Source organism: Anneissia japonica, unplaced genomic scaffold (assembly GCF_011630105.1).
Source record: "Anneissia japonica isolate Jap-2015-1 unplaced genomic scaffold, ASM1163010v1 scaffold1005_len2656397_cov198, whole genome shotgun sequence".
In the NCBI taxonomy this organism is placed as follows: Eukaryota; Metazoa; Echinodermata; class Crinoidea; order Comatulida; family Comatulidae; genus Anneissia; species Anneissia japonica.
The window spans coordinates 1,201,571-1,216,027 of record NW_022683792.1 but is presented as its reverse complement, the minus strand read 5'-3'; the positions used below and the strand labels follow the sequence as shown (position 1 = coordinate 1,216,027).

The window sequence follows — 14,457 nt, the reverse complement described above, 5'->3', positions numbered from 1 at the left end:
GGATCGTCGCATCGTATTCTTGTTGTATTTTCTTCGTTTCATGAAATTTGTTCTTGTTTTCCCTAGCCTTTCCACTCAGATTTAAATTCTCGACCGTCACAATGTTATTAGCACAATCACTTTTCCTTACTATCTCCCCTTCAAAGAGCTATGATAATAAGCCTGAAATGTTGATTTTAAATAAAAGTGCACCCCACCCCCTTTCTAAGTGTCGGGGTTCGGTCCCCAGTTAGCTATGTGTGTATTGAAGATTATTAGTTAATACTTATGGAAAATATGGTCTCGAAGATAAAAAAAAAATATATTTTTATTATATTATTATTTTATATATAAAGTACTGTAGGCCTAAACAAATACCGGTATGGAACTTGTAGAAAAACGAATGAGCGTTACCGCGTGTAATGTCTTCAACGAACTTCGACGAAGTCGTCAACTTTGCGACGTTGTACTAGAAGTTGAGGGTCGTGAGTTCCACGCCCATAAGAATATACTTTCCGCATGTAGTCCATACTTCCGAGCACTATTTACCAACGGTATGACTGAAAGTGATTTGAGTCGAATCCATATTCCCAATGTGTCATATAAAGTCATGAATTACTTGATTGAATTTGCGTATACTCGTGACATCACACTGACAGCCGACAACGTAGAAAGCATTTTTGCTGCGGGAGATCAGTTTCTTATACATGGTAAGTATTATAATTTTAAAGTCTGGTAAAGCCAAAACGAAAAGTAGATGTACTTCGTAGATGTACTCCCGTTATCTGCCTTTGTGTATACAAAAAAAACACCCCTTTATTTCCACTAAACCATTGGCGGATCTAAAAGGAGGGTCAGCGGGGTCCTGACCCCCTCCCTCTTGGGCAAAAAAAAAAAGAAGTAAATTTCTAGACCAACTTTTTTGTTGGGGAAATTAGAAGTCGGGAAAGCTCGTTTCCCGCCATCTAGGAATCACAATTTCCCCCCCCTCTTTGCGGTTTATCGATTCGTGGAAAAATGAATACAAATGCAACTACTTATTTTTTTATGTAGGCCTATGTATACACACATAATTACTGTAAGAATGAGAAAGTTTGCCTGACCGTTTTCAAGGTGGGGGGGGGGGGACCTTGAATTTTAAAAGACACCTCAGAAGTAGGGAAATCCTTCCATCTAAGAATCAGAGCCCCCTCTTTGTTTTTGGAAACATTTTGACCTCCCTAATTTGAACACAAACACAAAGAAGCGCATGTGTGGTCGGAATGACGTTTAAAAGACACTACAGTGTAACTTACGGGACAGTGTCAATGAGATATGAATTGACTGATGAATGTTTGGTGACTTTATAGACCTTATCTGAAATCGATAAAATTAAATAATTAAAGATTCTGTTGATTATTTAATTATTTATTACTATTATTAAGTCTTCAGAAAATCATTTGTGAGTTATGTATGAACGGGCAGTAGTGGATGAGGTTCATCAGCAATGCAAGACAATGAATACCGTATAGTCCACCAAGCCCCACACTACGATGGCCCACACTGCAAACAAAAAGAAATGCTGCAAACAAAAATGAAACGCTGCAAATAAAAATTTAAAAAAAAACACCAGCAAACAAAAAAGAAAACGCTGCAAACGAAAAAAGGGGAACGCTGCAAATAATGAAAGCCATGCGGGCGCATTTCATATTCATGGCGACAGTGAGTGGAGGTGTACATAAGTCGACGGAGTAAAAGCCATGTTTTGCTCTACCTCTAACTGTGGAACAAAAATTTCAGAATCTGGAATTTTGCCATTCTTGCGGTGAATCTTTCATCTGCTAAGTCAATGAAGGATTCAGTTTCTTATAATACACGAAAATGGTAATGTCCAAATGACAGTCCATCATCATCATAATCATCATCATCATCAAGTAGGCCTAAGCTTGCTGGTCTCTCATTTGAGGCTTTCAGAGATATGAAAAAGGAAAGGAGCACTAGATTCACCAAGAGAGCCGTGTCATCGAAAACAGAGAAAAACCCCGAAGTCACCATACAGATCGGTCTTTCAAAGCTTCGTGATGGTGTCTGAAAAGTGTCAGGGGATCATCCCTTCCCTTGAAAGTAAATCCTTCGATAGAAATGGAGGAGCTCTTAAAAAAAAAAAAAAAAAAAAGGGGGAGGGGGCGAAAAAAATGATAAAGTTTAACAAAGACCTCATCAGCTTCCCAGAAGCTTTTGCTTTATTGTACCATTACAGAAGTGAAGTGCAATTTTTGCCAGGTAGTGAGGAGATATTTTCCTTACAAAGTTAGAGGGAAGAGCTGGGGAAATTCTACTAACGGATTACATTGTATTTATGCATCAAAACCGATTATAACAAGTCAAGACTGGGGTAAGTGTAGACTCATCTGCTCCAGCCTTGCAAGAATCTATTGATTTTGTAATAAGCCATAAATTCAGGAGAGGTCTGTTATTTTACATGTGAGGGGTCGACTTCAATTTGTTTCTTGCCGAAGTAAACGAGCATATTATATTTTAAATTCCTGACTATATTTTTCAACTGAATTTGAGTCCTCTTTTGAGCATCTCCCGGGACAGTAGGGGGTTTGTCAAAATCTATCTTATACCCAATTCCTTCTCATGTCGTGAATATGAAATGCGCCTGCAGAGCTTTCACTATTATTTGCAGTGTTTCCTTGTTTGTTTGCAGCTTTTCGTTTTTTGTTTGCTGATGTTTTTTTTATTTTTGTTTGCAGTGTTTCTTTTTTGTTTGCAGCATTTTAAAATTTTTTTAAATTTTTGCTAGTCCTGGATTTTCGTAATGCCGTGACAGCAAAATTTTCAGGAATTACAGGAAAAATCAGCGATTTATCCACATAGGCCTAATCAATTTTCAGGAATAAGCAATTTGACAGTTGATCAGAATAACACGCAGATTTTAGTTATCACCACGTCCAACTTTTGTCCCCTTACTTTCAGTCACCGATTGGTACTGCGGCCTATTTCTTTTGGATTTAAGACCATAGAGAAAGTGGGAAAAATGGAAACTTGGGGAGGAATTTTGTTTTTTCTCTGGATAGACTGATGGTTATACAGTTTCTAAATCGTTTGTACTTTATCATCGTCGCTTATACTTACCGTAATTTGTTTATATTTCCAGGCATTGTGCAGAAATGTAAAGATTTTTTGGTAAGACAAATTTGTCCAGAGAATTGCTTTGGTATTCGTAACTTTGCACGATCCTACTTCTGCACTGAACTTTCCGACATTGCAATGGACTATATTCTGGTACACTATGAGGAAATAGTAACAGCAGACGATGCAGACGAATTTCTCAAGCTAAGTCTAGCTGACCTTATCGATGTAATCTGTCGTGATAATCTGAATGTTAAGATGGAAGAGTACGTATTTGAGTCTGTGTTACGCTGGATAAAATACAGTGAAAAAGAGCGAAGGAAGTTCATGCCAGAAATTTTGATGCATATTCGCCTTGGCATGACCAACACCGATTACTTCATGAACAACGTCAAAGCAAACGAATACGTCAAGGACAACGAACTCTGCAGGCCAATCATCATTCAGACATTAAATTACACTTATAATTTTGATGCAGTGTCCGCTGCCGCTGGTCCTAGTCAAGTTATTTCACGGCCACGACTCCCATATAAGCTCTTGTTTTCAATCGGTGGATGGAGTGGCGGAAGCCCCACCAATACCGTGGAATGCTACGATACACGTGCTGATCGCTGGTCAATAATTGATACGGAAAATAGTTCCCCACGAGCGTATATGGGTATAGCTGTTGTAGGGCATAAACTTTACGCCATGGGAGGATTCGATAGCAACCAGTACTTCAACAGTGTACGCTCTTTTGATCCAATCACAAAACGCTGGGATGAAGTGTCGCCAATGCATTCCCGTAGGTGTTACGTCAGTGTTGCTGTTCTTGACGATTGCATTTACGCCATGGGTGGATTTGATGGCCACACAAGACTTCGCACTGTTGAAAGGTAAGCAACCGATAAAACTTTATTTTAGGAATTGTGAGGTTTTGTTTAAAGCTTGGTGTCCATACAATCGCTCACCCTATCGGCGACAGTCGCTGACAGCTGTTGAAGGTTGAACCTGTTTCAAATCTGCTGACTGCGTTGCACACGAATCGAGGTGCCTTCCCGATTGCGTAGGGGCAACTACCATAGCACCCTGATTCGTTTGCAAAACAATTGGTGAAGTTGAACCAGGTTCAACCTTCTCGACAACTGTCGGCGAGTGTTGCTGATAGGGTGAGCAATTGTATGGAAACCGAGCTTTAACATATAGTTTTTATATTTTTGGTAGTTTCATAAGAATTTTATAATTTTTTAAAAATATGGATGGATATACAGTATTTATATGGCTATTATATAATTATTTAACACAAATCACATATATATGGTTTTTTTTCTCTTGGCAGGTATGATCCAAAGACGAACCAATGGCGGTTTATCACATCTATGAACCACCACCGGAGTGATGCATCAGCTGCTCAACTGAAGGGACGAGTGTATATTTGTGGCGGTTTCAATGGCAATGAATGCTTGAACTCTGCGGAATATTTTGACCCTACAGACAACACCTGGAATGACTTGCCACGCATGACGTCACGCAGAAGTGGGGTTGGCGTAGTGTCATATCATAAATGTATATATGCTGTCGGAGGTTTTAACGGTCTTACAAGGCAAGTTAGTTTGGAATGATTTGCTCTCTTTACCCGGGTGCTCACTATGTAGTACGACGAAGCCAACTTCATGTGAGCGCTAGAGGACACAAAGTTATCTGCTGATTTTCAGTGGCAGTCTGAATGGATAGTCATAAAAAAACAATCCGTTGCGCGCGTGGTTGTGTTGCATTCTCCATAAAATCCAATGCCCGTCATGTGCAGTGAGTGATCAGCTTAATCTTATTTTATTACATGATTGCTCATCACAAAATACAACATTATACAGTCATCAAAACCTTTGTCGTCATGTGTATATTACATTACCCTATCGTTAACAAATTAAAATGAACACAATTTTTGCACTATAACTCATTTCTAATTTGTTAAATACTCAAATGTCAATTTCTGCTACAAGTTTTATTAATAAATTGTAGTACTTCAGCAATTTTTTTCGTGTAAGCCTATCTGGTATTAACATTAAAATAACATTATTAATAATATTATTATTAAAATGTTTGCTACCTTTCTTGTTTATTGATAATTTAAATTTTTTTTAGTACTTAGTTAATTACATCCCTGCTTTTCAAACTAATCCAGGTGATGGTTTATTTATGGATCTAAGCCTTTTAAGCGACACATAGCTGACAAGTCACGATATTTTAGTGGTCTTGTGTTTGAAATTAGGTAAAAAAAGGCATAACTAACATAAATTTCTACACAACCTCATTCATATGTAGGAGTGTGTGGCGCAGAGTGTAAGGTTTTGGACTTCTGATTGTGAGATCGGGAGTTCGAGACCGGCGCTCGTCGCATTGCTTGTGTCCTTGGGCAAGGCACTTTACTTACATTTGCCTCTCTTCACCCAGGAGTATAAATGAGTACCTGGTAGGATGGTATGGCATTGAATGTATGGGTCATGCGCCTTCAAGCAGTAATGATCAGGGATACTCCCCAGTAAGCAGAGAAAGTTGCACAATGTGCAGATCTGCCAATTCAGTATCCAGTGACCAGGAAAATAATGATGCCAGCGCCTTGTATAATCGCTTGTAAAAATCGGAGGATTCCGAAAGGCGCTATATAAATTATGGTTCTACAAAAAAAAAAGTTCAATTTAGGTCGCGACCCATAGTTGGAGAACCACAGAAGTAAATCCCAATCCTGAGGAACATGAGCCATAATAAGCCATGAGCCATGAATAATTGTGGCAAAGACAAGCCAAACCAGTCACTCGTCGCAAAAATTGATTTTCAGTTATTAATATGGATAAGCAGTAAAATGCGAGCTATAAAATGGTAAAAGAATCATTTAAATCTGACATTTCGTTAAGAAGTTACAGGATTTTAAATATACAGATGTTCAAAGAACAATATTTGAGAAATTAGCCTTCAAAGTTTACGATTTCTCTGGCAGAAACCATCACCAAATCGTAAAAAATTGTTGGTTTAACATTGAAAATGGGGAAAATAACAGCCTAGCATGAAGTATGGATATATAAAGGTTAGTTTAAAGCAATACAATAGATTTCCAAAAGTTTGACGTTCCAGCTTGTTTTGGCCATTATCTCCGAAAGAGGATTAGCAAAGGGTAACTGGTTTGGCTTCTCCACAAGTATGTGGTAAAAACATAACCTGTAGTTGTATTAAAAGGATAAAAAATAACATGATGGTATAATTGTTTCCTATAGGTTGAATACACTGGAGAAATATGACCCACATGTAAACAACTGGGTTCTCTGTCCAAGCATGTACATCCATCGAAGCAATTTTGGAGTCAGCATCCTTGATGATATGATTTTTGTAATTGGTGGATTCAATGGAGTGACCACTATCTTCAACGTTGAATGCTACGATGGTGACAATGATGAATGGTAAGTGTTGCATCTTATTCACTCATTTTTAACTTATAGAACTAACGCCAGACATAAAATTATTGAACATCATCTTATGAAGTATACTTTAATTCTATTAAAAGATATTAAAAAGTACAAAATAAAGACCTGATAATTTATTCGTTATAATCAACAGTTTGTGTGTTGATATTGATATATTAAAATAAAAAAAATTAGTGGAAATGGTTTATACATGTCTTGACAACACCATAAATAGCAGTGAGCCCACTACTGGTTAAATATTCAAATACCTGTGTTTTGTAAAATGCTTTTAAAAATATGTTAATGCATGCTATAAATTAGTAGAAAATATTAGGAGAATTAAAGGAAATTGCCTTTGATTGTTTCAATATATTCAATCTGATTTATAAAGAACAGTTGCCTTATATAGTAAAAAGAATATAATGTGGTTTTTCTTTGTAAATAAACCATAATGTGTTAAGGTAAGTCAATGAAATAAATTTATTGATAATTAATATTTATGTTACAATTATTAATTGGAATTTTCTAATTAATTTCCAATACTAATTTGAAAATTTTACAATTATTAAAAAATGTATCAACAACACTGAGACTATTTTGCTATAGGTATGATGCCTGCGACATGAACGTGTTTCGCAGTGCCCTCCAAATTGGCGTTATAGCTGGACTGCCTAATGTTAGTGACTATGTCTGGCCTCGTGATCAAGCTCTTCCACCACCAGCTGTTCCCAGCAGCCAGGAAAACATCCAACAAGCAGCCCGAGTTTTGGAGGAAAATCGAGACCTAGCTCAAGCTCAAGAAGATGCGGAGTTTGATGCCGGTTCCATTGAAGGAGACGACGGAAGCGATGATGATGAAGATGAAGATGAGGAGGTACCGGTACCAGACAGGGCTCCAAATCACCGACGTCCTCCAAGTGGTCCATCTGGACGGGATCCAAGCCATGCAGTTATGCACCTTGCTTAGAAATAGCCTACAAAAATCAAAGAAAATATTTTTGTTGGAATTTGTTATATATAATATAAAATATTTAAAAATCATGTTTCATACTAGCATAAATTTCTATTTATATACCATTATGAACTATGTGAACATACAAATATAATCACTGTAAACTCTGAGTATTGCTGCTTTTTTGGTGTTTTTCTGCTTTTTTGGTGTTTTTCTGTCATAACAATTCTAAATACTATATATAAAACAATGATGATAATCAAATACATACACACAAAAGAAATAGGAACTCAAAGTCAATCAGAATGCTACCATTGCATGATATAAATAATGTGTAATCTTGCATATACCTCAAAACAGTAGTGAGCCCTCTGTTGCCAGAATGATCAAAACTTTAAACTAAGATCTTAAGTTACTGAATTTAAGAAGAGTCAGTGTTCTCCCCAGGCCCTTGAAGCATCATGGTACCATGATGCCTGACAGTTGGCCATGATGCTTGGAACATCTTCCATGATGCTTTTATCAGGGAACAGTTAAATTATTTAACTGTTCCCTGCTTTTATATAGTCTTAAAGTGTAATTTAGGACATTTCAATGCCTTCTAATTATTAAAAATACCTTGTGTCAATCCTAACTATAGTGGACTTAACACTTACCATGACGCTTGCCCATGATGCTATGGAGAACACTGAGAGTCATATGATTGAATTTGAGTATATCGAGAAAGATACATATATAAAATATGGATCATAATAAAGGGCATCTTTCAGACATGACATCTAATATACTACAAACAGATATGGTAATGGCAAATTTAACAAGTGGCACATCTAGTACATACAAATGAAATATGTAATTCCAGTGGCGATGGGGGGGGGGGAGTCCTGTGGCTTTATGAGAGCGGTGGCCTTTTGGGTCCATGGTTGGGGCTGAGGTAAAAAGATTAATGATGATGGCACTTAATATGGCCGGAAATGGCACTGACAGACTTAAAATTTAAAAATTAGGGGTCCCCTTTTATTCGTCACTGGATATAATATGATATACACTTGATGTCAGAGAAATATTATGCTGTTATGTATCAACAAAGCCCTTTATGGCCAGGGTGCTATATCGAGGACCATGTGGTTAGTGGGCACACCACCGCAGAGCACATAGGCCACTGTGTAAATGATGGACTCGTGTCTCAACATTTAAAAACACTTATACTATGACCAGGATTATTTGCAAAAAAACATGCACTTGTTCCTACATACAAGATACAATAAAGGTCTTTAAAATATAATAGAATTATTTCACTCATCATATATCAAATACAACATTAAAATTAGTGAATAATATAGTTATATTCCATATTAGATGGCAGTTGTTGCACAAAGGATTGACAAAAGCTAAAAAAATGCTTATGATGTATGCTATTGAAGGCTTAACTAATAATGAAGTTTTCTATTGTGTCAGTACCCACCAACAATTGAGTGGGTACATGGTAATAGATTTAAGACTTAAAACAAATAAATCTGTCAAATTATTTGTATAACTTTCATTCAGACTACAGTATACCTATTTCAGCACAGCAGTAGGCCTATATCTCTACATTGTAAACAAATGTATAGACAAGATTCTTACAGTTACAGAAAGTTTAGATAATAAATCAGATACCTATTTTGGAGATCAGAAATGTGGTGATTGATTTTAGATTAAAGTCATTGTCTAGTCCTTCTTTACCAAATCATTCTCCCTTAGTTTCCATCTCTTCATATCTCAATTTTTCTGGTTCAACTCTTCTTTCTCTATTTAAAACAAAAAAAAATTATTAATACTATAAGATAAAACATATATAATTACAGTATAGGCTGTTCAATTTATTACCTGAAACAAAAACAAAAAAATATGTGGATCAAGGTCAAAAACCTGGCCTGATGACAAAGTTATAACAGGGAGTTATAAAGTCTATTGAAATGTAAGGATGTAAAAAAACATGCAAGAGTATTTGACTTTGAGAAAATAACAAAATTTAAATTGAAGGATGAACATTGAAATTTATCATAGCTATTTGGCATTCATGAAAACAATCAAAGAAAAAAAGAATCATGGTGTTCTCATTTCCATCAAAAGTTAACATGAACAGCGCCACCAATCTTCTGGCATACTTTTTACTTTCCTAAAAAAACCTTTTTATAATACCGATATTTAAGCAAGATGAGCAAGTTATATCCAAATAAGTTTACATTATCTCAATCAGATCATTTCTAGATAGAACATACTTGAACTATGTTATAAGTATTTAAAAACTTTATTTTTTGTCTGCGACCTTCGATAAGTGTTTGTCCATCAAAGACCACTTTTTATTAAGATATACTATGCAAAAACAAAGAGTAAGGTAATGAATGAATTCAGAGATGTACTGGTAGCATACTGACAATATTATGAAGTAGCTTCCATAAAAGCCGTCAAAAACCCTTATTGACTATTAGCCGTCAAAAACCCTTATTGACTATTACTCGAACCCACCCCCAGTTTTTTAAATCCTTCATCTAGACCTTGACAATGACAAGGTCACGAGACAGATAAACTTTAATAAGGTTTTAATATAAACATCCTTCACAAGAAAGAACAAACACACAATTTGTTTAATATTATTTCCTTAATGCTGTCATTCCAAAACACCCACATTTTCTTTAAAATAATAACATTTACTATTCGCATTTAAACGTTGATATAAACATTATAATACTAAACACAAACATATAAGACCACAAAAAAAAAAAAAATTAACCATGTCCAAGGACTCTGATATTGGGAAATCAAATGCAGTTACAGTATTCAGTTAGTGGGTGAATTTTTTAGGGGCCTATGCTGAAAGGGTTTATTGTGAACCATGACGCATCCCACAGAAATCTTTGTTTAACTCCATACGTTAAATATTATGGGCTACTACTTAGTAAAAAAAAAAAAATTCTTCAAAAGGGAAACTGACCCTAGATTTTCCAGATTTTGGGTTGATTGTGTTTGGGCAACAAAATGTTTTTTATGTCTAATAGTAAACAAAGATTGTAATTAGTAATTCAGCTTGAAGAGTAGATAAATAGATATTTTATTATATAAAATATATGTATTTTATATATACTGTACAAATAATTGTCTATCAACTATCCAAATGCTCCAAAAATGTCACTGCAATGGAAATTGACAAACCATGCTTAAGTGCATCATTCCACCTGCGATTCTATTGAGTTCAATTTTACTTTTCAGCTGCTTAAACATTCCAATTAAAATTACCAACCATACAGGGCTCTTTAATTCAAGTTTATGCACTCTTTAAAGAGAAAGATGAACTATGTCAACAGAATCTGTACAGATTCATCAAACAAGAAATTAAGATTTTATAAAAGTACCAATGAAAATGTTGCCAACATTAAGTACAGAGGAGATTATGTGTTCAATGTTGATGTTGATAGCAGGTGGACACTAGGCCTGTGCAACACACCTGTCCAGCACTTCTTATGCAACAGGTGTGTGGCCTAATTCTTCCTTTAGCCTTTGCATGTGGCTACCTTTAGCATCATACAGCTTGCTAAAGATGACAGAGTTAATGTTAAACCAAATTTATGCTTACCAGGAATGGGACCCAATCGCAGCATAGACTCAACCGAGACACAACTTTGAGATAGTCCCCAGACCTAGTGGAATTTTCGTGTTTTAATTTTTTGCATTTTACACTAATTTACACTTCTACAATAATAAAAGCTTGCTAATTGCTGGCTGAAGGAAAGCTTTTCCCTCAATTTAAATTAATTGGCTGTCATGCAACAAATTAATTTGGCAAAAAATAAATATACAGTAGTTAAAAAAAGGAAGCACCAATAATCACAAAACTGAGAAAGAGAATTAAAAATTGAAGAGAGGTCAACTGACTTCAGATCTCGATCGATACTCTTCAACTTAGAAAACATAATTACATAAATAGCAAACAGGTCAGTGAAATGAATTCCTTTTAACTCTCATACTTCAATTACATATTTATATTTATAATATGTTATGATTTAGAATTATTTGAATTCCACATTCATAGGCACCCCATCCACTAGCATGCGTATCAGACATATTTTTATTTGACTATGAGTCTGACCCAATTCCTTAAAAATGGTATCCGTCTTTCATTATTCACTGTTGACCGACACCTACAGCTAACTTGGTGGGTACAGACTTGGACACTTTGAAAAGGACTACTTGCAAGATTCTTCAAATGCTAAAAAAATACAATTTATTTCTATTCTTTTCGAACTTTATCAATACCTTAAAAGTGGTATCAGGCTTTCGTTCCTTCATTCATTTGTTGCTAGACTCCTGGTCTAGGACATTTTTTTGTATTCTAGGCCTCCAGCCCCTTTACACAACAAAGTAACATTTAGAAAACGGAAGAAAGTAGATCACGTCTGCTTATATAAACTAAATACAGATCTTTCAATAACCTTTCAACAACCTGTCAAAATCAAAATATGTTATCCAATTTTATTTTACATTACTAAAGACAAAACAAAACAATAATTTTCACTAAATTGCTAAGTAAAATTATTACATTATCTAACATGATATGCTCAACAGCAATAATATAATGCACTACACATCTAAGTAATCAGTGGATCTGACTTGATCTTAAAGTTGTAATGGTTAGAGAGGCTCACTTGACCCTTCTTACTCTGCTATAGTCATACTAGCACCAAACTATTAAGACCACAAAGCACCATACTGATCCATTGGTTTTCATTATAATATTTCAGAATTTTCTTGGACATTAAATGTGGTTACCAAATGGTTTGACTATTTTACTTACCGAACAGTGTCACAGGGATTTTCGGCCCCTGAGCCTAATTCTATAGTGATTGTGGGTCTCTCAAACAGGACACTAGGTCCCCCTAGGGTAAATACTTATTGTACAGTGTGTACTTATATAGAAAGTATAAAGTAAAAAACAGCAGCACTTTTGAGACTAACAAGTAAAAAACAGCAGCACTTTTGAGACTAACAATATATAATTTATATATTGTTAGTCTCAAAAGTGCTGCTGTTTTTTACTTTATACTTTCTATACTGTACAGACTAACGCGGCTATACTTTTAATTCTAAAGTGTGTACTGTACAACAATATTTAAAAACATTTATATCAAATGTTGGCCTAAACTGGATAGGCCTATATAATTTAACCGTTTGGATGAGGTACAAAAAACACCATTCTTAGGTCAAGATGTCCTGTATGAGCGTTTAGCAGCTTATTATTTTTAAAAATGTTCTCATTAGGGAGGGGCGATACCTCCCAAACCCTCTCCCAGCTCAGGCCTAGGGCCCTTGGATGGCGTTACGTGCCAAAGTACAAATCTTGCCCTGCCTGTCGGGGACGTTGCCCTGCCCTCGGGGTATCCTAGCGCTGCCACTGCTCAGGATTTGGTCGCCAATTTACAGGGTAAGCTTCGTGAAAAAGACTGAAGCTTGTTAGTTGGCACTTTGAAAAAGTGGTCTCAAATGAGAATGGTTTTGATTTGGATGCACCAAATTATATCTTTGATAACTACAATTTCATATGCCAAAAAACTTGAGTTTTCTTACCACCTAAGATGCATGTTAAATGTGTGTATCAAGTTGCTTGCCTAATGTCCTCTTGCTCCTCTACTTGCAACTTAACACCTGTCCAATATTCATGGTGTGCCATCAGGTCCGATGTGATTTATATTGATTAGAATACCTTGGTAAAGTGAGAATAAAATGACATCCAATCTTCCAAACATGATGAAAAGGCTACAACATAATAGAATGATGTTTGTTCTATTGTCCTATGGGATTGACAATAAAATGCCTACAGGATATTAGATAGGGTGGCGATATAGCCTCACGCAATTAAGACATCGAAGTGGCATCCTTCGAGACTTTTGGGCTTCAACATCCGGATTAGACAATGCCAGGTTTAAGCTTCATTACCTAAAAAGAAAATACTGCCAGACATTAAATTTGAAAATTGAGAAACTACAAGTTGGTGAGATGACAAAACGGTTTTGATTGTGGGATATGTTTCAGTGGCGGATCCAGGAATTCAAAATAGAGGGGGCCCGGGGAGGTACTTTCACAGATGGAGGATCTATAACACTTCAGCCCCAAGGTGGTTTGGGGTGAAGTACAAAAATCTGTGATTATGGCATCTGTAGATGGCAAGAAATCAGACTCTCAGACTTAATATTTGAATATATTTTTCTTTATATCTCCATTTTTAAATAACAATTTTGAACAATTTGGCAGGGGGTTGGGGGGGAAGGCTGGGCCCTTCCTTGAATTCGCCACTGTGTTTGTGAAAGTTTGATTTCTCACTTTTGGAAGAGATTAAAGAAGAAGGGAGAGAAGGTGAGAGGAAGGGAGAAGAGATGGAAAAGAGGTAGGAAAATGGAGAGTTGAAGTAGAGAGGAGGGAGAGGGCAACAAGAAGATGCAGATATAGGATTGGTCAGTTTGCAAGAAGGGTGATATTCCTAAAGCATTCTTCAGCCTCACAATATTAACTTATACAAATAAAATATTTATTTTAATATTTTACAAAAAGTTTAATAAAAAAAAATGCTTTTATTGTTACATTCTTCTACTTATTTTATAAGTCATTTTAATGACAAAATGCAAACATCTTATCCAATGGTACAGTTCATTCAATTTGTATGTCAAATGTAACAATACTATTGTACTGTACATTGTTGAAAACATTAAATGTATATTTAATTGTAATATGTATAAACATTCGATTGTGTTTTAAAAACTACTATAGGCCTAAGTGTATTTAGAGAAAAAAATAAATTTTTACTGAAAATCAAATTCTGATCAAAACTTGACAATATTAACTTCAAAAATGGCAATCAGTGGGTGGTCGTGATTAATGTGAAGTCACCATTTACCCACAACCAACTTATTCTTGCCTGACGCTTTTTACTGTTTCACTCAT

At 35.7% G+C, this 14,457-nt stretch overlaps 1 protein-coding gene across 1 annotated transcript; it reads left to right on the top strand.

Moving 5' to 3' along the window:
• The first annotated feature begins 361 nt into the window (after positions 1–361).
• On the top strand, positions 362–7,503 carry LOC117102788 (kelch-like protein 10). The gene is made up of 5 exons (XM_033243198.1): positions 362–689; positions 3,122–3,971; positions 4,415–4,678; positions 6,345–6,527; positions 7,137–7,503. Exons 1-5 carry the CDS (start codon positions 362–364, stop codon positions 7,495–7,497), a joined length of 1,986 nt encoding a protein of 661 aa, XP_033099089.1. The 3' UTR covers positions 7,498–7,503.
• The last annotated feature ends 6,954 nt before the right edge of the window (positions 7,504–14,457 follow it).

What these genes read in the sequence shown, in the direction of transcription:
- LOC117102788 (XM_033243198.1), top strand. Translation starts at nt 362, where the DNA reads ATGGAACTTGTAGAAAAACGAATGAGCGTTACCGCGTGTAATGTCTTC. An exon ending in AGACTTCGCACTGTTGAAAG is followed by an intron (nt 3,972 to 4,414) that starts GTAAGCAACCGA and finishes TTCTCTTGGCAG; the next exon opens with GTATGATCCAAAGACGAACC. An exon ending in GATGGTGACAATGATGAATG is followed by an intron (nt 6,528 to 7,136) that starts GTAAGTGTTGCA and finishes ATTTTGCTATAG; the next exon opens with GTATGATGCCTGCGACATGA.